General features: G+C 31.5%; 1 protein-coding gene across 1 annotated transcript in view; it reads right to left on the reverse strand.

The window, feature by feature from the left end:
• Window positions 1-18,722, reverse strand: part of LOC143055857 (uncharacterized) — a 176,837-nt gene extending 158,115 nt beyond the window's left edge. Inside the window, exon 1 of the mRNA XM_076228908.1 lies at window positions 18,522-18,722. Coding sequence (XP_076085023.1) covers window positions 18,522-18,588 — 67 coding nt within the window. The 5' untranslated portion in view covers window positions 18,589-18,722. The remainder of the gene's footprint in view (window positions 1-18,521) is intronic.
• Between the last annotated feature and the right edge of the window lie 7,133 nt (window positions 18,723-25,855).

The raw sequence follows: 25,855 nt of genomic DNA on the forward strand, positions 1-25,855 counted from the left end.
AAGAACGATGTAACAATGTCATCTACACCGGATACGAAAACAAAGAACGCTAAAAGGAATTGACCCATATCATCTAAATACATGTGCACTTTGACAGTGGAATTTGAAACACAATTGACATAGATTACCTAAGCCGTATTTGGCACAACTTTTGGGAATTTTGGATCCTCAATGCTTTTCAACTTTGTTCTTGTTTGGCTTTATAAATATTTTGATATGAGCGTCACTGATGAGTCTTATGTAGTCGAAACGCGCGTCTGACGTAAATTATAATCCTGGTACCTTCTGATAACTATTGAATTTGAAAGTCTACTAGCAGTTTTAGTAGTATAACTAATTAAAGTAATAAGGTGCAATTTCAGTAGGAAGCAAATAACTAATGAAAAACATCTGCTATCTATTGAATATACAGCATTAATTATTCTAGATTCCACGATGTTGGTCTTTGAACATCATGCAAGAAGATGTCGTATGATTGCCAACGAGACAACTCTAGATCTGCAAGTCACAAAATGTGCAGAAATCAAAACATAAGTTCATCGTACCGACTTTAACATTGAGCAAAGACCATTATGCATAGTCAGATATAAAAGCCCCGAAATGACAAATGAAAAACAATTCAAACAAGAAAACTAACGGCATAACTTATGTACAAAAAATGAACTAAAACAAATATGCTAAACTGCAACAAATGACTACAAATGAATTACAAGCTCTATACTTGTCACATACACAATGAGGCGGGAATAAACCAATTTGTTAGCGCCTTATCTTTTACAATCGATAGTGGTGTAACAGCAAAACATAAAATCAAACCATGCAAAACAATTTACGAAAAGATGTTTGGATACACATAAAGACAGTCATTAAAACATAGTTTTTAATTATGAATCCGAGGAGTGAAGAATCATTGTCTATCAAAACATGTAATTCTAATGGTACAAAAAGGTATGCATATCAAATCGTTTAGTGTTCAAACATTTAAGTAATTGCAATCAATTATACTCCCATTAACAATCAATATTATCACAGAAAACATTATCTTTGGTTAATCTAAGTAGATGACAGCTGTTAGAGTTACCATGTGTATTAAAACGTTGATATATTGTTTTCTGCTATTGATAATGCATTTCCAAGATGTAACCTTGAAATATTCAGAGACGTGGGTATCAGAATGTGTTGTTTAACGGAATTCAAAGTAACTGCAAAATACAAGTGAGAGGTTGGGCTAGCAACAAAATCTGGTTTGATCTACCCTTTTCTAGATAATAAAATGCCTGTTCCAAGTCAGGCCTAATAGTATTACAATTTCAATTTTGTGTCGTTGTTCTCCTCTTATATTTAACGTGTTTCCCTCAGTTTTAGTTTGTTACCCCGATTTTGTTTCTTGTCCAGGAATTTATGAGTTTTGAACAGCGGTATACTACTGTTGCCTTTATTTATCCGTTTGATGTGTTCGAGCTTTTGATTTTGCGATTTACTTAAGGACTTTCAGATTAGAATTTTCCTCGCTTTTCGGTATTTTTGTTATTTTACTTTCTTTTTATAATGGCTGTCAGTTTGAGATGCCTGATTTCATTACCCTCATATACATGAGCACGCGATCAAAGATACATATGGATTTTTATCAGAATGTTCTTTCCCTTGTTAAATGTAACTGTGTATGTACTGACCATGAATCAGATCAATCACTACTTAAAAACGTTGAACAGTGAGAACATTTAATGTTTTTACGTCAGATCAAAACAAATACTCGTTCACCACATTTAGTAATCAAAGTTAATGAATGTAACAATTTATTAAAGTAAATCTGTTTTACAAGAAACAATATGCTTCTCTGAACATCATTATTTGAAGTGGGCGACCTTGCAATTTTATAAAACCTCCACTGAGAATTAACAAACAAATATTATCTGGTGCTAGCATAGATGGAAATAGACACAATTAGCAAGCAATGTTTTCTATTAAAATATTCCAGTGATAATTTTTACAATCTAGATTCAACATGTTCAAAGTACATGTATCTGTATTTATTGTAACCCTGTCGTGCAATGTTCTCATTTTAGTGTTTTGATTAACAATGACATTAAAAAGAGGGAGGTTTGGCATGCCACAAAATCAGGTTCAACCCACCATTTTGTTCATAAAATGCCCTATACCAAGTCAGGAAAACGGCCATTGTTACATTATAGTTCATTTCTGTGTGTGTTACATTTCGGTGTTGCGTCTCTGTTGTATCGTAGTTCTCTTATATCTGATATGTTTCCCTCAGTTTTAGTTTGTAACCCGGATTTGTTTTTTTCTCTATCGATTTATGAAGTTTGAACAACGGTATACTAATTTTGCATTTATTTATGGAAAACTGCAATAACATCTTTAAATTTAAAAAAAATCAAGTAAAAGAATTCGTGACGTTTAACTCTTAAAGACTGTATAGCATTGGCATTTTTTATTTTTAGTTATGCCATTTCTAAACACACATATCGAAATTTTAAGGTCTTAAAAGTCCTGACATTTTTAAACAACTTTGCTGATGTGATGCAATGAGGACATTCTGTCGCTAGGTGCAGAATCTATGTTTTTGTTAGTAGGTAAGGATATAATAATTTCTTATTTTCAAATTTTTCAAATTGTAGTTTGGTACTGATAGGACGGTAGATGGATTTCTGAATTTTAACTTCTGCATTGTTTCCGTTTGAACCAGGTTATAATTAAATGTCAAAGTTGCACGGTGTTAATCAAATGGTTTGTTTGCTTCTTTGAACCGTCCGAAATGCGTGTATTCTAATACTTATAATTGTACTAGTGCTATTTTTTTTTTTATTTCTGTCATAAATACTTTGCAATGTAGATGATACTGCGTTTAAAAAGTTGAATGAGAAACTAATAAGCGCCGGACAAAATCCTTTAGGTCTATATTGAGCAACCGAGATTTAGAAATGGACCAAAATTAACAATAATAAAGTATATTTCAATGCAAATATAGCAGTTAAAGAATTCAACAGAGTGATATTATATTTCTAATATCTTAACATCTGCATGACAAGGATTGGAGTCAATATTTTAAATTATACAATTTGTTGGGTTGTGCTTGCATTGTGTATAATAAAAGCTTAAGCTGCTCAAATGCATATGTCTACGTTAAAGATAGTTTTATATTACTTGGTTTTATTAAAATGTAATTTGTTTCAATCTCACATCAATTAAATCGTGTGGCTGTGAGTTCCATTTCCGCTCGTGCAGGTGCACTCGACTCTTATATTAATTGAATAGAATTGTCAGTTTTTCTATCGAAGGTCGGTGGTTTTCTCCGGGCACTATGCCACGAAAAAGACCAAACGTTGCACTTAAAAGTGGCATTAATACACCAACAATCAATCAATTGCATTGTATTGGCATGTACAATGTTAATTTCTGTGTGTGTAACATTTTTACGTTGTGTTTACGTTGTGTCGTTTGTTTTCTCCTATATTTGAGTGTGAATTCACATTACTATAAGACGTGTCACGGTACTTTTCTATCCCAAATTCATGTATTTGGTTTGGATGTTATATTGGTTATTCTCATCGGATTTTGTCTAATGCTTATTCTGTTGCTGTGTGTGTTACATTTTAATATTGTGTCGTTGTTCTCCTCTAATATTTAATGCGTTTCCCTCGGTTTTAGTTTGTTACCCCGATTTTGTTTTTTGTCCATAGATTTATGAGTTTTGAACAGCGGTATACTACTGTTGCCTTTATTTAATACACTTCGGGTCCTGAAGTTACGTAGTAAAATTAAAAAAAACACAAATAAAGTTATTAATCAATATGCGATATATAATGCATTGAAAAGGAAAGTAAAATGGTGTCATTATTATGTAATTAATTTCTATAATTTTTGTCAAGAAAAGCATGCTGTGGATTGTTCAAATTAAAGATTAGAGAAGAAATAATAGATACACAATATTAAAAATTTACTGATATAACTAGAATATAAAACTTTCATCGTCAAGAAAAGTGGAGGAGGTTACATGATAGAGAGAAAATTTAAACAAATGTTAGTCTTTGACCGACAACTTCTAGCTTATTATCAACTCATCAATTTCAAAAGTATGTTTTAAACCCAACCAAGATTGATAGATGCAAATTTACAAATTTCTCAAGTGCAGAGAGCACGAAAATATGTCAATCATGACATGGCAGTATATCTAGGCTCTTCAGTGCAGAGAAAAGAAAGATGGCGTCTAGTCTGATCAGCAGTAGCACGTGAACAACCGGAAGCAGTTACCAAGAAGTGGCTGTATTTTAGTTTCTAATCTACTCTCTATATTGCATTAGTGAAAATAAACAGTTTCCATTATTTTAACTTCTCAAGTAGAATAATATTAAATGCATTTACATGCAAGTCGTTGCTTTTTTTTATCCGACTCAATTAATACTGTAGACAGATTAAACGCCATATTTACGGAGTGTTGAACATAGAAATGAACCTTTCGGATGAAAAGCCGGATGATTAATTATGAAGATCTAATAAATATAGTCTCCTTGAGCAGAGTTCTAACGTTACACGCGTCTGCAGTGGATTTCCCGCGTAATTAAAGATTAGATAACATCAGGAGGTAAATAGTTTAATTAAAATTCAGTCATGTTCATTTAATCAATTAAAATATTATGAAATTCAAGCCAATTCTTTATATTAAAACAGACATTATATTTGGTTAGTCTGGTAATTATGAGGTTTTGAATGAAGTTTACAGAACAGATATCTACGGACAAAATCTACAGAAATATACGCCAAAAAGAAAAGAATGGTGTAAACGTATGAGGAAACGAGAATAATAGGGTGCGAAATAAAGGCAACAGTAGTATACCGATGTTCAAACTCATAAATCCATGGACAAAAAACAAAATCGGGGTAACAAACTAAAACTGAGAAACGCATTAAATATAAGAGGAGAACAACGACACAACACTACAATGTAACACACACAGAAACGGACCAAGCAACAGACAAAATCCCACGAGAATAACAAATATAACATCAAAACCAAATACATGAATTTTGGATAGACAAGTACCGTGACACGTCTTATCGCAATGTGAACTTACACTCAAAAATAAGAGAAAACAAACGACGCAACGTTAAAATGTAACACATACAGAAACGAACAATAATATAACAATGGCCATATTCCTGACTTGGTACAGGACATTTTTAAAGAAAAAATGGCGGGTTGAACCTGGTTTTGTGGCATGCCAAACCCCCCCCCCCTTTTATAGCCATGTGAAATATAACATTAAGATGACAACTCAACACCACAGGACTACAATATAAATAAATTGGAGAATACAATTGACAAAGAAACACATGAACAACAGCCAACAAAAGGCAACAAGTTGAAAATTTTAATACGCCAGAAGTTCATTTTATCCACACAAGATCTACTAGTGATGCCCAGATACAAAAGTTTGAAAGCCGAAACAAGCACAAAGTCGAACAGCATCGAGGACCAAAAGATCAAAAAAGTTGTGCCAAAACGGTCAGGGTTTTTTGTTAGTTACCAGAACATCCTTATCATTTAGAATAATTTATACTTTTGCAAACAGTAAATTTATAAAATTAATAAACAAAAGCTCGAAAATAATCGAGAATTGATGATAATTGACGAACAATATACACCATATAAAAAACTAAAAACATACAGAAATGAAGGACCACCTTCCAGACCATCATTTATATCTCAATTTTATCGAAAGTTCTTCTCACTCTCTGGGGTCTTCGTTGCTTTTTAGTCAAACAAACTTATTGAAAAACAAAAAAAGACAGTTAATCAATTTCAATTAGATTTTCTCTATGTTCTTAAGTGATTGATACGCTATTGGATACACTCCTAGTTCCTGGTAAATAAAAATAGATCCAGGTCAATAGTAGCAATTTTTCTGACATTTATATACCCAACAGGGAAGACACTGATATATGAATATACAGCGTTTAAAAATACAATCGGAAATTTTTAGCTGAAGAAGTAAAATAATTTAAGCCATTTTCGATAATTTCCCAATAAAATTATGTAATCTCCATAAATTTCAAACACTTAACATTACTGGTTAATTATTGAAACTGTTATACATTCGTGTCTGAAGAATCATTGACAGATGACGAAAAGAAAGAACATCTCCTATATCTTAATTTGTTTTTTTTTGTTAACCGATCACAACGTTTTGGTGTACACTTTTGAAAATACTACCCAGTATGCATTAGATTCTGAAACGGCAAATTATCTCGAGTAAATGCATAAACATTTCAAAATATTTAACGGAATATCCTTTATACCGGATTAAATTTACTCGAGATAAGTCGACGTTTCAGAATCTAATGCATACTGTGTAGTATTTTCAAAAGTGTACACCAAAACGTTGTGATTGGTTAAAAACGTTCTAAACAATGAATATTTAACCAATGACGTAACGTTATTTTCATTTTGGTGTACGAACAATGAGCTAACCCACAGTCCTTTAGATTCTGAAAAGGCGAATTTAAACAGTTCCAGAAAATTTCTCATATACAAAAAATCAATCTTAATAAATCTGATAGGAAGATAAATGGCATGCAATAAGGGTGTGTGGTGTTCCATTCAATCTTTTGTTTTTACGAACTTAACGCTAGGAACAGCCGGTATGAAGTCAGGACAAAGACAGTTACGTTTAAGGCATACTGACTTTTATTTTATTTCCTTTCAGCCGTCCATCTGTCTGTCCTAATTACTCGTGTCTGCTTTAATTTCTACATAGTGTTTGGTTCTTTAACTTCATTTCTTTTTAAAATGTTGTTTCAGGTATATATAACTTTGATCAATACATATTTCATTGACATATATATTTTTATATTTGTAGATTTCTGACCCAATTAAGGCAAGGGAATTTCAATTCTATAACGTTTCTTTTTTCGTTCCAAATATGTGGGACTTGCATAAATTGTGTCATAAAACAATCGTCAGTCAGTCGTACGTCTAATGAAAAATTTAGTTCTTTGCTTAAATCTAACAGCTGCTATAACAATATATTTGACTTGGCCATAAAATAAAAATGAAATGGTCATATGAATTAATAAGAAGAACAAAACAAGCAAATGTGTATAATCTGGTAAACGGTGTTGATTTGGGTCTGAAACAAACAATCGTGGTTGTTGTCAGATCTCAACTAGTCACAACTTGTCTGAACCCAGTATGGACTGTTAGAGGCTTATACCATACTTAAAACATTGTTTAACACGTCGAAAAAGGTAAAAAAAAAAAGCAAGCAAAGATTTATTTTCGTCAAGTATGCAAATTGTTTGGTGAATAAACTTTCTTTACATTAAAATATGTCCTAAATGTTGGCCCCTTTAAATAGTTGCTCAACTTAAAAACATAGAAAAAAGAATGTACACTGAAGGTAAACAACATGTATTGCTACATGAAGAATTAGACACAAGATATGCGTATCATGATTTTTGCATGCGCAAGGACTACTCATAATTTCCGCTCACAGTTTCCGTGAATACCTTTACATGCGTTTTGTGTTTCAAAATGGATAAAGTGATGAAAGTATAATATCATTATAAATGCTAAAAAGAAGTAAGAGATGTCTTATTAGTGATTGTGTTGTTTCAAACCCAAATGTGTATTCAGAATATATTCAGATTCATTATTTCAGGGTGGATTACAAAGAGAATATAAGAAAAGCAGCTAATAATGGCAAGTTTAGTATATAATATCATATAAAGTTAAAATGTAGTCCCCTCCTATTATCCTATTAGTTTTTTGTTTCTTCTCGGATTTTATTTTTTACTAGGTGAATGAGAAAAAAATAGAATAGCATATGAAGACAGGTTCTTGTTGAACCATATCGAGTGCAACGCAATCGATTTTATTTCAATTAAATAATTTATATTAACAGATAAAGAGATAACAACATGCAATCAGTTATATTCTTTTGATGGAATTTTCAAGAGACTGCTATTGTTTACCCAAACGGTACCACCCGAAACACACACACCCCTTTCTGTTTTCTGTTTTCTGTTTTCGATTTTATTTCAATTAAATAATTTATATTAACAGATAAAGAGATAACAACATGCAATCAGTTATATTCTTTTGATGGAATTTTCAAGAGACTGCTATTGTTTACCCAAACGGTACCACCCGAAACACACACACCCCTTTCTGTTTTCTGTTTTCTGTTTTCGATTTTATTTCAATTAAATAATTTATATTAACAGATAAAGAGATAACAACATGCAATCAGTTATATTCTTTTGATGGAATTTTCAAGAGACTGCTATTGTTTACCCAAACGGTACCACCCGAAACACACACACCCCTTTCTGTTTTCTTTTTTTTTTATCTTTCTGCAAGGTCGTGTCCCTCTTTTTTTGTTTATTTTTGTATTGAGTCCTTTGTGGTTTTTTTTAAATGTTCCCGAAACGTAATTTTGTCTCGATCTTCTTTTGAAAAAAAAAACAAATCTTTATAAAACGATCACTTGCGAACAAAGTGCGAATAGGACACACGATTGGTTTGTTTGACAGATAAAATGTGGTAATGTCTTCCTTTATTCTGCTTACCATATTCATCGTCGTTCATAAGCGAAGTGTTGCATTATATTCATATTTAAGCAATAATATCAGACAAGAAAAACAACAACTTGAAAATCAACGGTTACGCCGAAACTTGAAAATTACAAAAGCTATTATAGGCCCCTAGTTCATGAAGGAAGTTCTAGATTTGCACTTTGTACACAGTATAAGATTAAGGGTGTTCATGGCCCTTGTATTACGGTATGATCAATCAAATTTTAGAAGCATTACTTAATTGCTTTTTTTTTCATTTTAATTGTAGTTGAAAATGATGTTCGGAGAATAAGAGCAACACCAGAGGTCAATTGTAATAACATTAAGACGGACGAGGGTAAATCTTTTGAACAAAGAAATTCATAAAGCAACAAAAACAAGACCAACAGACACAACCAAAAAACATGAGAAAAATGGCTGTGATATAAGTATTGGTAGTGATAAAATTCAATTTGAAAGTGATTTCTTTCCTCAAAAAACTTTTAATGAGTGACAAAATTATTGTATCGGAAGGTGACTAAATTAAATGTTTTTTTTTCAATTATCGTTTGTTCTTTTGTTGTATTTTTTTTACATGATGAAAACAATTGGGGTAGTTAATAAGTTTTTCTTTATTTCAGTGATTGAACTATCATTAACCTGTAAGAATCAGTTATGCTACCTTTAGCTGTCCAATATTTTTAAGCAAGAAAGAGCAGGGATATTCTTAAAAATATTGGAGAGCCGAAGGTAACATAATGATTTCTTACAGGTAAATGATAGTCAAATCAATGAAATAAAGAACGGGTTAAACAATAGAATGACGTCACAACAATGTTTTAAATATTGTTACCATATCTTCTTTATCATAATTATTGAAAATCTCTTAAAACATTAAAAAGGTTCAAACATCCAAAATTGACACTCTAATTGGGTTTGTAGACAGTGTAAATGAACTATCGTTGACTTTTAATTCTTCAAACTTGTTGACCCAAAACTTAAGGAACAATGTTAATATTTTCGAACATATATACGCATATAGTGTAAAGTGATATTCGGATTGCAGGATGGTAAAATGGTCAAATTTCACCTCTTTGAGATCTCAGTACAGTGGATGTCTCTTCTTTCCTATCTTATAACAGTGGTAGTTTCCATTTCAGCCAAATAATTAAGGTGATTGTCTTCCATTTCGCCAACTCGTTACATGGGTTAATTTTGATTAACATCGATTCCTGTTTTTTTATGTATGGAGATGCTCTTGTTCCTTGTCCATGGGAATGAGAGGAAGAATTCAGAAACGATTATTGTATATTTCATTACAACATGTTGCAATGCGATACAAAAATGGTTAGAAAAGGGTGTGGTTAGTTTTGTATATGTATCATTTCATTTCCTGGTAACTAATTCATATTATGAGAAAAAAGGTTTATTCAATATTTCTTTAGTTTAGTATCACGTTACGTACAAATTAGGATAAAATCATTGATGTACATGTAATATGGATTTTGATCATGCATTCATTTCGATCAACACACTGTGTCAGTTATCTGCTGTGTTAGTAATTAGTCAATTAATAAAGATACCAAGGGAATGCAAAAGAGAAAGTAATTTCTAAATAGCAAAATCAAAAGTTCAGACACATCAAATGACTTGATACAGGCTATTTGACCTACAAATGTGAGAAAACGTCAAAAGACATGTACACCAAGTCCGACATTTTAGTCTGATTTTCAACCGACCAGTGTTTGTTCTACCTGTAAATGTGCTGTTTAATGCGGATAAGCAATTAATACATCGTTTATCGATTTCGAATGCTTTTAGATGAAACAACGACTAATTTCTTGTCTATTTTCCAGGATATTACTATCAGTACAGTTCAAATGCCCGTTTAAGTTCAACATTTAGTTTTTAGATAATGGGTATGTAATTCTGCTCGGTGTTTTTGGCGTTAAAGAAAATTAATGATAAATATCGGCATTATACTGGAAAGCCATACCTAAATATATTGATAGCTTAATCATAAATAAACAAATTAATCCTAAGGAGATCTGATCAGACTTCAAAAATAAAAATGTGGCAGAAGAGAATTAGTTTATAATTAACAATGAGGCATGAACATGAAAGACTTAATTATCTTAAATCTAATCGAATTTAAATTTGTTCGATCCAACAACAACTGGAAACACCGACATAACAAGAAGATTGATTGACTGATAGATTTTGTTGAAACCATTTTCAGCGCTATTGACTATGATGATGGAAGTGCTTAACTTCCTTGACTATACATCCCTCGCACGGTCGGTACTATTGACTATTTTGTTGCGATCACCCTTTTTAGGTGGGAGGAAGCTGGAGGTCTCTTAAAAAACTACGAACCTTCGACGGGAAAACAAACCCAATAAATGACAATTTGAGTCAAATGCACTTGTCACATGTGAGATTGAACTCACACCCTCAGTGTTTTACAGTTACCATTTCAAAAGTGTTGACAGATACAACATTTCGGTGATTCGAATCATGTTTTCGAGGCTTGTGAACCTAAGATACAAGTATAAGCCGTACAATGTGGTATTTTATCGATTATTTCCTATTTAGAGATTTTGACTCAGTTTGGATTCACATGACGGGGGTGTGCAGGCATATCAGGATACGTGTTACCTGGCGACATCCGGGTTTTTGATGGAGTTCATACGGTTACTTAATGTTTTGGCTTTTATTTAGCATCATTCGTATCACACATATCAACATTTAAACATCGATAAAATCATATCAAATTATTCAATTAGAAGAATGTATTGAAACCATCATATATACTGTTGGATATTATTCTATGAAAAAAAATCCTTGAACTGTATCTTAACGTGAGATATGTACTTTGATAATAGCACATTGCCAGCCTCGTGTTATCATATTTAACCAGTAAATCACATTAGATCTAAATGAACCGACCAAATATAATTTGTATTGTTTAAAGACCAATAAAAAAAATGTGTATTGTTTATAGAACAATGTGTGAAACCTTAATCCATAGTAGCTTTTCCTGCGATGTGCTTTATCACCAGTATATGTACTAGTTTTTTTTTTTATTTAGTCGCCTGGTCTATTATAGCCACATTCGAATAATGAGGTCATTAAATGTAATTTGATAGTATGCGTTTAAAGGTGTTATGCTTTATCTTCGAATAAGGTCGACTTCATAAACAACTAACTTCTATAGCATTGAAATGAATGCATTATTATGCATTTACCATACTTTGAAGGTAACACCAAAATGGTTAAATAAAATATACAGTAACGATTTTTGTAATGCAATATATAAGTGCGGAATTTGCGTATTCACTGTAAACAGACGGAGTTAACCTAGAGGTCAAAGTAGAAATTCTTACCAGTTTTACACACGGTTCTTCCTAATTGTAATAATGCTACTAATTTACGTGTATAATTTAAAACTTTAAAAATAGCTAATGTGCATCAAGTACTTGACTTGAACTCAATTCAAATACTTAAGGTAGTTTAGGGATATACGGCCATATTGAATTTTACAATCCCAGTAAATAATAGGTTATTTTTTTTCCAAATTTGCAAACTTGTAGACAGATTTTCAATTAATTGTAAAATTGCTTATTTATATAAAGAAATCTTAGTTATCTATTGCATTATTGAAAATGTTTTAACAAATACGAAATATTTGTACATTTTGAATTAATTTCTCAAAAAAGCAATTTAAGGGGAGATAACTCTTTAAGTCGAAATTTATACTGGACATATAGGGAAATTTTCATTTTTTACTTGTAGTAAGAAAACAAGTTTGGTGACATCAGTTTTTAAATTTTTTTTTAAATATATATTATAAAAAATATTTTCTCATATTTTACTTCAAAACAAAACATAGATTTCTCTTTTACACAAAAATGTGTTTGTTCATGAACAATCTAAGCATTTTTGGCAATTTTGAACGACTCGTTCCTTAAAAATTAACGCGGGGACCCATACTTTTTATCATTAAATAAAAAGAATAGTAAAACCTTCATTTTGTCAAAGTATTAGAAAATTCTGTCTTTTTTTCTATACCCCTGAACTATCTTAAGTGAAATAAAATCATTATTACTCTTCGGTATTTGTGAACATATGCTTCACGAAGGTCTAGGCCATCTCTCAGGACTAGATTACAGTAACGGTCGTGCATCACTTATGTTAATGGTTGGTCTAAAAGATTCTACAGAATAAGGGTTTTGCTCTTAATAACATTTTTTAGACACCAAACGGAAAGATTTTTTTTATTGATACTAGTATTTATAAAAGTACCACATGTTCACGGCTTTTTAGTTCCCGATAACTGTACGTATGTTATAAATAGAATCATCATTGATACCCGGATTACCAATGTGTACGCCAGGCGCATGTAGTGTCTATAAGAAGACTCATCAGAGACAATCGATCCCCAAAAGGAAAAATAAAGTACGAAGTTGAAAAGCACTACGGAACCTGATTTCGATAGTTTTGTGCCCAAAAAGCTTAAGGTAATATATTCCCTGGGAAGGAAAGACTTGGAATTTTGAAAATATTCAGTCTTATAATTAGTTATCAAAAGTACCAGGATTATAATTTAGTACGCCAGACGCGCGTTTCGTCTACATAAGACTCATCAGTGACGCTCATATCAAAATAGTTATAAAGCCAAACAATACAAAGTTGAAGAGCATAGAGGATCCAAAATTCCAAAAAGTTGTGCCAAATACGGCTAAGGTATAAACAGTTAATTGTAATGTTTAACTATATCGATGCTATTTCTTGTCAACATTGAAGTGCTGGCTATTGGCCTGGCGGTACTCCTGGCTCCTTGGAAGTCAACATTCAATAGCTGTTGTCGACAAATTGGTTGTTAATAAACTTATCATAGATTCTAGAATACACATTTAATACGACTGACGCGCGTTTCTTCTTCAAAACAGTGATGCTCGAATAATAATTATTTTTTTTTAACAAAACCAAACAAACGTAGCACGAATTGATATACATCTTAAACACGAAGTTTTCCATTTTATATGAGGAAATACACGAATAAAACATCATATAATAAAAAAAAAATAAAAAAACAAATTATACACAGTATGCAAAAAACGTTTTCGTTAATTAAATTACAACTCCCTGAAACAAATTATTTTGCTATTGTTTTTAGTCACCCTTTGTTATGTTGCATTACATGTGTTTTGATTTTTAATTATTTGACTTTTATGGTGAAAGTAAACATTGTAACCTCATCGGATGCATCACTATTATAAAGTGCTATTCATATTATGTTCATTATTCTTTGAACTAGGTAGATACCTCAAAATTCTGACGATTAATTCCCGAGGGTAAGCTGAGTAGTCAGTGATTCGGTACTCAAATACTTCATAATATACTGACTTTTATAAAAATTGCCTTTCTGTAAAACAAAAATTTAAACCTAAGACAAAAGTTTGCTATCCGATTTTTTAATGAAAGGATATTATAATTTTATCATTTTTAAAGGACGACAGGGAATAAACACACATTTGACAGACCACTATAATCATTAACACTGATTCTTCAAAACAAAAATATGTACCAATTACGACAAATACCAACAGATTGCCGGATTTTGTACAAACAAGTTTTACTTCCACCCTTACCTCGCCCAGTAACTCGAAGGACCATATAATTATCGTTTGAATGATATTATTATATACAAACAAAATACAGGTTACCCCATTATTGCGTGGCATTTCCGTTGACTCATTATTTCATCGTAATTATCTATCTAATTTGGGTTCTGTTTGAACAATTTTCAACTGATGAAGTTTGAATTATCAAACCTAATATTATATTTCAAATGAAATATCAAAGCTAATAACACGTATTTTAGAAAACAAAACGAAAAACAAATTTAAACAAAAGAGAGCAGATGAGCACCGAAACCATTTCCCAATACAACGTGTAATGAAGCATCGTCAACCGTCTATTCTGAAAATCAAATTTGAGAATTATAGATTCCACAAATGCAACAAGTGTATTATGATATTTTTCCAATCGAGACAGTCAAATTTCAATATTTAAAACGCGAGGCCTGCCGAGCTTAACTGTTGAGAGTGGAGAAATCTCGTGATACACGAGTTACAGTGGTGGATTCTGTTTCTCATATGATTTTTATCCTTCCTTTTCAAAGATTTTTTTGATATGATGTCATCATGCCTTTTGTCATGACGTCACAATAAGAAAATTCAGAAGAAAACAAGAAAATTTAACGTCAAAATTAAATTTCAACCAATCATTTGCCGAGAACAGATTTTTTTACTAGTGAGGAGAAATAATTTTCTCCAACCGGCCAGGAAATGTGAAAATAGCACAAAAGTTAGAGAAGCACGATTATACAATCACTTTGATATCAACTGAAAAGTCACAGTTAAAAAAAATAGAATAAAATTAGAACGCCAACATTAAGATGATGCATGTCACAGGTGCCGACGGATATGTTTTGATTAACTACTATGGCATTGTCAGTTCGTTTTCGACTTTGAGTTTAAATATTCCATTGGTATTTATTGTATCTTTGTATATAACCATTTATAACTAGTATAAAAGATATATATGTTGAAAATAGCATGACACTATAGGAATGTTTAACGACATTGACTCCAGAAACAGTTTTGTGTAAAAGTTTAACTCGCATATAAGTGTATGCACCTATGGACAGTTGTCCCGATATACACAGAGAAATAAATCATTATCTATTATGAGAGTTTGTTTGTTCACACATCGTTGTCATGATCATTGAATTTTATGCGATTGTCATGCGATTTTCATTCAAGCGAGAGGCTAAGCTAGGTATAAAACCTGGTGTAGTCCATCATTTTCATCATAAAATATGCCTGTTCAAAGTCAGGAATATGACAGTTGTTATACATTCGTAAGTGTTTGATTTTGTCGTTTGCTTAATGATTTTTCATTTTAAATTTTCCTCGGATTTCACTGTTTTTGTTCATTTATCTCTTTTCTGTACATGTATTCTCTGACACACAAACAAAATACATTCAGCACATATATCTATTCACATCATTCACGATTCACAAAGAGGAATACATTTAGTGCATGTATTTATTGACAGCTTCATTTATAAAATAAAGATATATTGGCTATGCTTAACCTTCGTCACACTAAATCATGTTTATACTAATAAAGCTGACAATATATTCATACATATTGGAAAAATGCGACATTTTATGAGATAAGTAGAAGCTTTTCTAACATGATAATGGTCAATGAAGTGTCAATAAAATCCCTCAAGGTTATATATTGATACAAATTCAAACTAAAAAAGCAATTGCATTTTTAATCGTCGCTCGTGGTAAAAAAACATTTGGATACAATGCACTTTTATTTTCTATTCCCAATAGCTGATATAAACCTATTTAGGTTGTTATCCAGATGAAGGTTAGTGGTTGTTATTCTCGATAGCGCTGTCGCATTAATGCTACAGATCATTCTTAATTTGGTGTTGCAGGTGTAATTATATGACAGAAGTCCCTGCTTTCACCTACATTATCATTATGATGACATGGTTATTACTGTTAAATACTACTTAACATTTCCGATGTATGTCCGTGCTCATATAACTACACTGTAATTACTACATTCATTTGACTTTATTTCCTGACAAACAGAATCAAGACTTGCACGTCCGCTGGTTTGTAAACACAGAAAACAAATATTTCAGTAAAAGATAACAAAAAATCTTTATACTTTAGAAAACACCATTGAAATCAATAGACCAGGCAGGTAAGTAATGGCATTTACAAGAATATTCTTTATCGCCTAGCTGATACTTAATGTCGGAACGTGCGTGGAGCAGGGTTGAGGCATGATTATTAAGAAATTATTGAACCAAGCATTTCGAGTGGTTAGGTTGAATTCACATTTGTCGTTAAAAAGGCATTCACAACATCAGACTTTTTCAAAGAAGTAAACACCCTAGCGCTCATGCTTTATCGACGGTTTTTGGGATGCGCTTATGGAATGATTGATTTTATAGATTTTTTAAAAATAAAATTTACCGATTTGTACATCTTGTAAATCTTATTTATTTACTTATAAACAAAACAAACGATAATCACCTAACCGGTTTCACAGTCACCTGAATAAAACGTGTATTTTTATTTAAAAGGGCAAACACGATTTTTACCGATTTGGATAGCCGTTAGAAAAAAAGACTTTACATAGCAATAAAGCAGTTTCCGCGAAACGAATTAATAAACATACTTTTATCTAATATATGTTTGCTGATTTGACTATTCTTCAAATGGCAACAATACAAATACTGAATACACATTGTACCGCTGTTCCTTGGAGTATAATCTTCAAACTAGTAATGTATATATTTTGTAGAATGTAGCGTTATTGCATGCTCATTAAAAAACCCATTAGGAATGTATTGAGCTGAAAGAGCTTTTCTTGATTACTAAGAGATAAGCAATAAGTTTGAAATGAAACACTTCATGTCATAAAAGGCTGCATTATTATTTGACTATCTCACAGAAAATCTGTTTATTTGTCTCAGAATAATGTCAAAACAATAATATTTTCTTAGCTTGTGGTTAACCGATATCGATGTTTTAAACATCAATTACCTCAAACGATGATATGTCAAATCATATAATTCGATGAAAAAGAATCATGCAAAGCAGGTCAATTAGATTAAAGTAATTTGTTTGATAACAATAATTGTACATCACAATATGTTAGATAATATTGAACTGGTTTACTCAGGTTATGTACTTTCAACCAAGCCTTAAAACAATATTCAATAATAGAGATTCGAACAAATTTAAAATAGGGATTACGTCAGTAGACGTATTCCGTCAGTAGACGTATTCCGTCACAAGTTTATTCACGTTTTCTGCATCACTGGCAAATGTGCACTGTGCGATTCATGGTTAGGTTTTAATGTTGATTTTGCTTGTATTCATCTATTTTCTCATTTACAATAATATCAATATATAAAATATACACATATAAAATTTAGTCGAAAGAGATTTAAAAACAGGAGGAAAATTAGGCTTTTCTAGTGTTTTAAATCGAACAATAATATAATATAGATCTACGGCTGATGACCCTTTGAGTGTTCGACCAATTACATAACAAAGCACATTATGTCATGCCAAAATCACAATTGAATCACAGCTAATTATTTTTTTTTGTAGTACATTTTTCTTTGAATTTTTACCTTTTCAAATATTTTCTGCGTCTACATATTTACACAATGATTCATAATTGGAATATAGATTTAATAAACATGATTAATGGGCGATCTTATCATATTTCATTAATAGATATGCAATAAGATATGAGTAATTAAAAAAAGTTCCATTACAGTTAATGTAACATGATCATAAGCAGCTGAAAAGGGGTAGTATACAAAAGGACAATGTCCACCACTCTTATAGGTGAACGGCTATGTTTTCAGCCTTAAATTCCAACAGGCAATTACATTACTAGGTTTGGTAAAAGGCTATGGTAATGGTATTTAGAGTTAAATTTGACATTCGATAACGATTATATTATCCACTTTATAGAACAATGACCCTCTGTTATTACCTCTTTTGTTTTTAAAGCTTTTTTTTTAAGCAAACTGATCGTACAACTTTGTGTACACCTTAAACATCACATTCGTTTATAGCCTATGAACATTCTTTAGGTATTAGTACGTAATTTAAACTATGTACAATAGCAGAGAAAGATTAACATTAAATATTGTTTTATGTGACTATCTGTATCGTTAACATCCACTTTTTATGAATTTTTAGTTTTAAAACCTTTTACTAACACCTTATTTAGTCTTGATATGCGAGCCCCTTTGCAATGTTAGCTACAACAGAAGAAGAAATGAATTGATTATGGACTACCAATTTACATAAGAATAAAAAGGTACTTACTGTCTATTTCGAAGAGCAGAAAAATAATCCAAAACAAAATAATTACTTGAACACTAAATTTCGTCATGACTGTAGTTTAAAATCCAGCACTAATAAAAGTGGCCTGTTTATTTACCTGCTGAATTTTGTATTTAACACATAAAAAAGTATTTGTCTATAAATCCATTTCTATGTGATCGGATTTCCCGGCAGATGTACTACCTTGGATTATTTAATCAATCTTTTATCTCTCAGTTTGATGGGTTATCTGTGCATGCGTGGATACAAGTTTTCACATCCTTTATCGCTCATCACTTTTAATATCCTTAATTGAACAAAATTGTCATGAATATACTGTAATTACACGTTACAAGAGCAGACTAGAGATAAACGACCTTTGCATTCAACTTTGAACACAATTTTTCAGATATATCGTTTTACTATCAATTTAAATCTGACATTGTGTCAGCAAAGCTTTGACAAAATTTGGCATTAACGTATAATTTCCTGAAGTGAAAAAGTATTGTGGAATGTCTGTACATTTTAAAACTCAGCATGTGTCACTATGAAACTTTAACTTGCAGCTGCATGAACATATTTCCTGCAGTTTTACAGATCAATTTTAATTTTCATGACTTCAGTTTTTAGGTTCAAATGTGAAATCAGTAATTACAACTTATGAAAGAACATAATTAATATTCTTTGATGTACGAAATTCTTATAATACAATGTGGTTATTTCATCATAGGAACAAAGCAAAATTATCAACCAGCAACCACATGATCGTAAGCCTTACTTAGTTAACAACATCCTATATTAAATACAATATCTAGCATTATTGTCTCATAAGTAATAATATCACATCTTATTAATCTTATATAGTTATTAAATATCATATTTGTACATAAGACTTTGAAAGAGAGGCGAACTATATCAAAAGGACATTCAAACTTATAATAGAAAATCAAACTGGCAGTGTCGTCTGATTTGATGGTTATAATTGTGGTGATTGTCTGTCGTCTACATTTTTTTTTCAATAGATTCGTTTACCTTTCGACTCAAATCAGTACCCCGGTTCATTTGACATGTAAAGTTGTTATCACTTCTTCTACCTTCCTTTTACTATGAAATAATTACAAAACATTGCTCTCAGCAATCTGGGTCCTTCTGAAATTGACGTTAATTTTAAAATGAAATGTACCTTTCATAATGACACGAGCTTGAATGATGAAGTGCATTGGTAAACAAATGAAAAACTTGATAGAAATCATGTGTTCTTGATTCTAGCAAAAAACGTTATTAGGAAATATAAGTGACGTTCGTTTCCTTTAGAGTTTGCCAATAACGTTTAAAACAATACAAGTGAGGGTTGTTTGCTTTAGAATGTGCCAAGGGTGTTTAAAACAATACAAGTGACGTTCGTTTGCTTTATAATTTGCCAAGGGCGTTTTAGGATTTTAATTTATTTTTTTAATTTCAATTTTCCATTCTACAAACGATAGATAACTTTATATTGATGTGACATATACTTTGATTTTTTGCTAACCAAAAATAACGAGCCTTTCATTGGAGGCATACTTAATAAAAATAGGCTGGTCAAAAAGCAGTCATTCAAATTTACGACTTGCCTAATATATTCAGAATAACGAATAACCTTTTGACCCTATAGTACATGTATTAACTTTAATTGAAAATGTCAGTAAATATTCTACTATCCAGAAAAACTGCCATTAAATAAATTATATGATATACACCCACGTGTTTCTATGAATTTATACTTATGATTTCAGTTTAGAATCATTACAGACGATGGTTTAGAGTATCATTTAAAATGATGGAAAAGGAAAATAAGACGACACCGAGGGAGCAATCAACTATTGAAATACATATTTAATTGTATATAGACGTATTACTGTCTTATTGTAGTGGTGACTAGTCCCATATGCATTGAGACAGATAATGACACTAGGTATCAAATGAAGCTTTCGTGCTTTTACTTTTGATTATTACATCAGTGGCTAATTTCTTTAGTTCTTATTTCACAATAATCATTAACGGAAAAACATCTCTGTTATTTTAATATTTTTCAGCATTTTTTTTTTACTGACTACTTTAATTGCATTAAAGATTAAAAAAAATCAAATTGTTGGCGGAACGCTCACATCTTTGATGGCTTTCATTAACATATTTTTGCAGCAGACGATTGGCATTCCGATTGACACTAAGTGTTCATTGTTATTTGGCGAGTATAGTTATTCAATTGTTGTATAGGTTGACTTTATAAAAGCTAGTTATAAAATATTTTTGGTTTGGGATTATTTAAAGAAAATATAACAAAATCTAGCAGTTTCGACTATAATTTGTATGCGAACAAATACTAATTTCATACAAGTATATTATTTGGTAAAGATATAAATTCATTTCAATAATATCCCAATCAGTTGCAAGAATGTTTTAAAAGTTTAATTCCTTCGAAGAATTACGGATGTCTTCACAAGATTAATGACGGCTATGCGATATCTGTAATAAAGACCATGGGCATTATTACATTGTCGTTACATAAATAACATTCTCTTTTTGTGGATTATGACATCTTTTAGCGACCGTATATTGTATCCTGCTCCTCACGGTAAACTGTATATGAGTCTAGACCCCTATGGTGAGTTACCCATGCGAAGCAGGAGAAGCTCACTCTGACGTCAAACCTGGTCTTATTCCAATTTGAGCTTATACAATTGCTGAACTAGGTATATCTTAAAAGATGACTGAATATCAACTAACAATCTGTTATTTCATATACAAATGAATAGGCATAACTTCGTGTTAGCTTGTTCGTGGAAGATATTCAATTCATAAATATATCATTTTTTTTCAAATAACTCTCTTAATAAGAAACTAATGGTTTTTTCAACCCTCAACGGGATTTACTTTCTATTGTGGCATGAAAACGTAATACTGCTTCACTTTGTTATTACAAATGTGACAGAATTACAAATCGATCATTTCTTTTTCGTTTATTAGATTGTAATGCTGTTCTATAAAGACTGTAAATATTCAATGAAGTCGTAATATGTAGAAATCCTACAACAAATGAAGCCTGAAGGTACAAATACTAATGATCGTACCTTTAATATACGGAAAGTTGAATAGTGCTCCTTACGATAAAGAAATGTAAAAAATCACATATTGACAGTACACTCGTACCACATATTACAATTGTTTTGCTATATGTGTACAAGTGTTTATAGCTATAAGTATCCTAGAGGTTCAGTCACATCCACACAACGTTTGGGTGTTTGGTTGCCTCTTTAGTATCTTCTTCCATTTAATTTATATATTCATTACGTAAGATAAACAAATTCCACAACCCTTTTAAGAATTTATTCAGGTCAGGAAGGATTTTTTTGTCAGATGTTTGAACTCCTATGTTTTTCATACGACATATATTGCCCAATATCAACCACTTTCCTTAATCAAAAGACTCCAATAGCTTATTAAAAGGTAATAGTCAAAATGTAAGCATATTCTAGATTTTTCCGAACAATTTGAGACCCAAATAATGCCAATGGTTAATATAAAAGAGGGACGAAAGATACCAAAGGGACAGTCAAACTCATAAATCTAAAACAAACTGACAACGCCATGGCTAAAAATGAAAAAGACAAACAAACAACAGCACACATGACACAACATAGAAAACTAAAGAATAAACAACAAGAACCCAACCAAAAAACTAGGGGTGGTCTCAGGTGCTCCGGAATGGAAAGCAGATCCTGCTCCTCATGTGATACCCGTCGTGTATCTTATGTGATAACAAATCCGGTAAATAGTCTAATTCGGTAGGTCACATTCATGAAAGGGAAGGGGATTGTAGTTACGACGTAAGAAACATATCCGATATCATTTGTGAAACAGTTATTCCATAACGGTCAACCAACTCGTGATGGCGTCCGTAAAATTTACGACGGGATGATTTCAACTTCACCATTTGGAACTCCTGGTTTAATAGCTTCCTTGTGAGCATCAACCCTCTATCAAGAAAATCATGACAGGAAATGCAAGCACGGGAATATCGTATCAATTGGGAGATATATACCCCGTATGCAGGTGCTGTTTGAATGTTGCTACTTAGAAATGGAAAGTTCACAATTGGAAAGCTGAAATCATCTCTTTTGTCGTAAAGTTTTGTTTTTAACCGACCCTCATTGTCAATTGTAAGGTAGCATTCAGTCAGCCTTTCCCATTTAAAAAAATATTACAAATCTTAAAAAGGATTTAATGACCTATCCATATTTGTAGCTTATATTTCTCCTTAACTAAGGCTCATTGTGATGTATAGTATCAACTTTATATTCCAATTCTAATGTGTTCAATTATATTTTAGCAAATTTAGCAATCATTAATATTAACCTATTCATATGTTATGTTTAGACACAAATGAAAATACCTTTTCCCGGGATCTTTCTTTAACTCATATGCGATTTCCGCTAAATATGCCTTGGATAAAGGTTATTCAGCTACATAGATATATTATAAAATGCTACCCTAATGAGGATTTAATAAAGTCGAGTGCTTAAAAAAAAACAATCCATGAAATAAAATACCGTTGTTGATGTAGATTGTGCTACTGTTGTTGAACTTTTGTGTTCTCATTATGTCCGACATTGCAGACAATATTGGGGATAAATGATTAAATAATAACTGATAATTGATTGTAAGTGATTATTAATAACCTTAGAAGTCACTCGGCCGTATGTCTCATCGACATAAGTGCTATTTGAACTGTAAACTGAAGTGCTATTCGAAATTTTAGAAATGATGTTATTGCTCTGTGCATAAAAGTTAACATCCTCACTGATCATTACATGCACATATCTAATAAAAAAAATGAAGTGAACTTGAATTCGTTTAAACAACATTTGTAACAAATTTCAATCCATTCTATGTTAACAGTTTATATTTTCATAATACAGTTGAGTCAATCGACTACAGGTTATAACAAAATGGTGGTAAAGTAGGAGATGTGCAAAGGACTGTATTTAGCTTTAAATATTAAACAATCAGCTGATTAATGCGTTTAGATCATTAATGAATGTGTTATTTTTTCAAAATGTTTACTGTCAAATTTTGTATACAAATACGCGATCGAAAGATAGCATACATTATATTTTTCCCTAAAGTATTAACAAATTTACATATTTGTACAACTATCTATCACCATAAACAAAATTCATTATTTGGTTTGAGTTTCGTGTATATAAAACTTGGAAGCCTAAATCAAGCTATTGATACTTGCGAAATCTATGGTATTTTAATGTATGTGTCGTTTTGTACTCACTATATTATATCTTTCTCCTTTGTATTTTACGTGTGTATAATGTTATAAAGTATTGATTATATCTCAGGTATTTTGATGACAAAAAAAAACACAATTGCTGTGTTTGAGTCTGATGCAAAGTCCCAAAAGTAAAAAAAAAATGTACTGGAAACATTAAAATCCAGTTTTGTGATTGGTTACATTTTTATTCTGAGCTCTATAATTGTATTCAGAGATATTATGACTGCAAGGCTAATTTCAAACATATACATGTACTGTTATGATTCCCACAAAATTTCAACGGCATACGTATCATAACAAAATATTACAAACTTTAAGGTAACTATGGAGTTTTTATAAGAAAATGTCCTTACTTGAAAATAAATACGTCCAATAGCATAAGTCTGGAAGGTATCTGAAGCCCTTTATCAGAGTATAACGAATTGTTGTCAGCTGGGCCCCTTCATTATCATTTTTACCTACTAACTTTGTTTGTTTTGTTCACACATTGTTGTCAATATAATGGATTTTGATGCATCTTTCATGCAAGTCCGAGGTTTAGATAGCTATAAAACCAGGTTTAATCCACCTTTTTCTTCATAATGAAATGCCTGTACCAATTCAGGAATATGACAGTTGTTATCCATTCGTTTGACGTGTTTGAGCTTCTGATTTTGTCTTTGATTAGGTATCTCTGTTTTGAATTTTCCACGGAGTTCGATATTTTTTGTGATTCTACTATTTCTGAATTTTTCTTTATAAAGATATATATACTCTCTATCTTACCCTTTACACTAATTTTTTAGTTAGTGCAACAATAACAAAAAATATTTTAAAAAAAACAAGGACAGTTACACTGGTACATATTTGTTTACCCACCCCAATCTATGTACACACTGAAATATATTGTTACCAGTTTCACTATGTAAAATATAGCAACATTACACATCATATATTTTGTATCATTCACTTTACAAAGATATTTTGAAACATCAATTTTGAATACAATCAACTTCTTTCTATAAGTTGACATTTCTAAGCGAGTTTCGCTTTGATATTTTATAACCCTGAAGACCCATTACATGGCATTAATCAGATTTAACGTGATGAAAATGCCCGCGACGATCCAACTTGGCATTTCTTCTAATTATAAAGTACATTTTGACAAAATTAAATCCTTTCTATACACTCAAGTAATAAAACTGTAAAATGTATTGATGTAATAAATGTCGACCGTCATAATGAAGGGGTTTCTTAGTGTAAATCGTACAAAAGCAAAAATCCCTCGCTTTATTGTATGTGTAAAAAACATGCAATCAAGTCGTTTTATATGATTTCATTTTAGATAACCGATTAATGGGTTGACATAAATTTTGAACAATCCCTTTGTAATTTTTCTATAAATAATACTTAGGTAAAAGAACATCGACTTTCTTCTAAATTATGATATTCCTATTTAAATTACTTCGATAGCATCATACATGTAGTTTTCGGTTATATCTCATTGAGGAATAATTGTGTGTATTTTAAGAGTAGTTGCAGAAAGACAATAAAAATCAAAACCATGGAGTAAACAAAGACTCATAAAACCAAAAGACATTTTCATCAACAGTTACAAATTATCAATACCCAATGTAAGAAACAATACGAACTCCACTAAAACCCAGAAGTGAAATCAGGTACTCTGGAAGCGTAAGCATTTCCTACACCGTATACGGCACACGTCGTGTAATGTTTTGTTCAGTTCGGTAATGATGGTAGGTTATCATGACTGCGGAAGAATATCAGATATGATTTCTGACATACTTTTGTCATAATGGCCAATCAGCTCGTGATGTCGACCGTCAAATGTCTTAAGGGATGACCTTAATTTGAATGATTCATAGCCCTGTCTTAGCAACAGTCGAATTTGGCGATCCCATCCATTAATACAAAGAGTACACAATGATATCAATATCGTTTCGGCATCTGGATTAAATGCAACATCAAAACAAACGACGTCCTTTCGTCCGACGAACACTTAAATAAGTAAATGAAA

This window comes from Mytilus galloprovincialis, chromosome 13 (assembly GCF_965363235.1).
Source record: "Mytilus galloprovincialis chromosome 13, xbMytGall1.hap1.1, whole genome shotgun sequence".
Taxonomy (NCBI): Eukaryota; Metazoa; Mollusca; class Bivalvia; order Mytilida; family Mytilidae; genus Mytilus; species Mytilus galloprovincialis.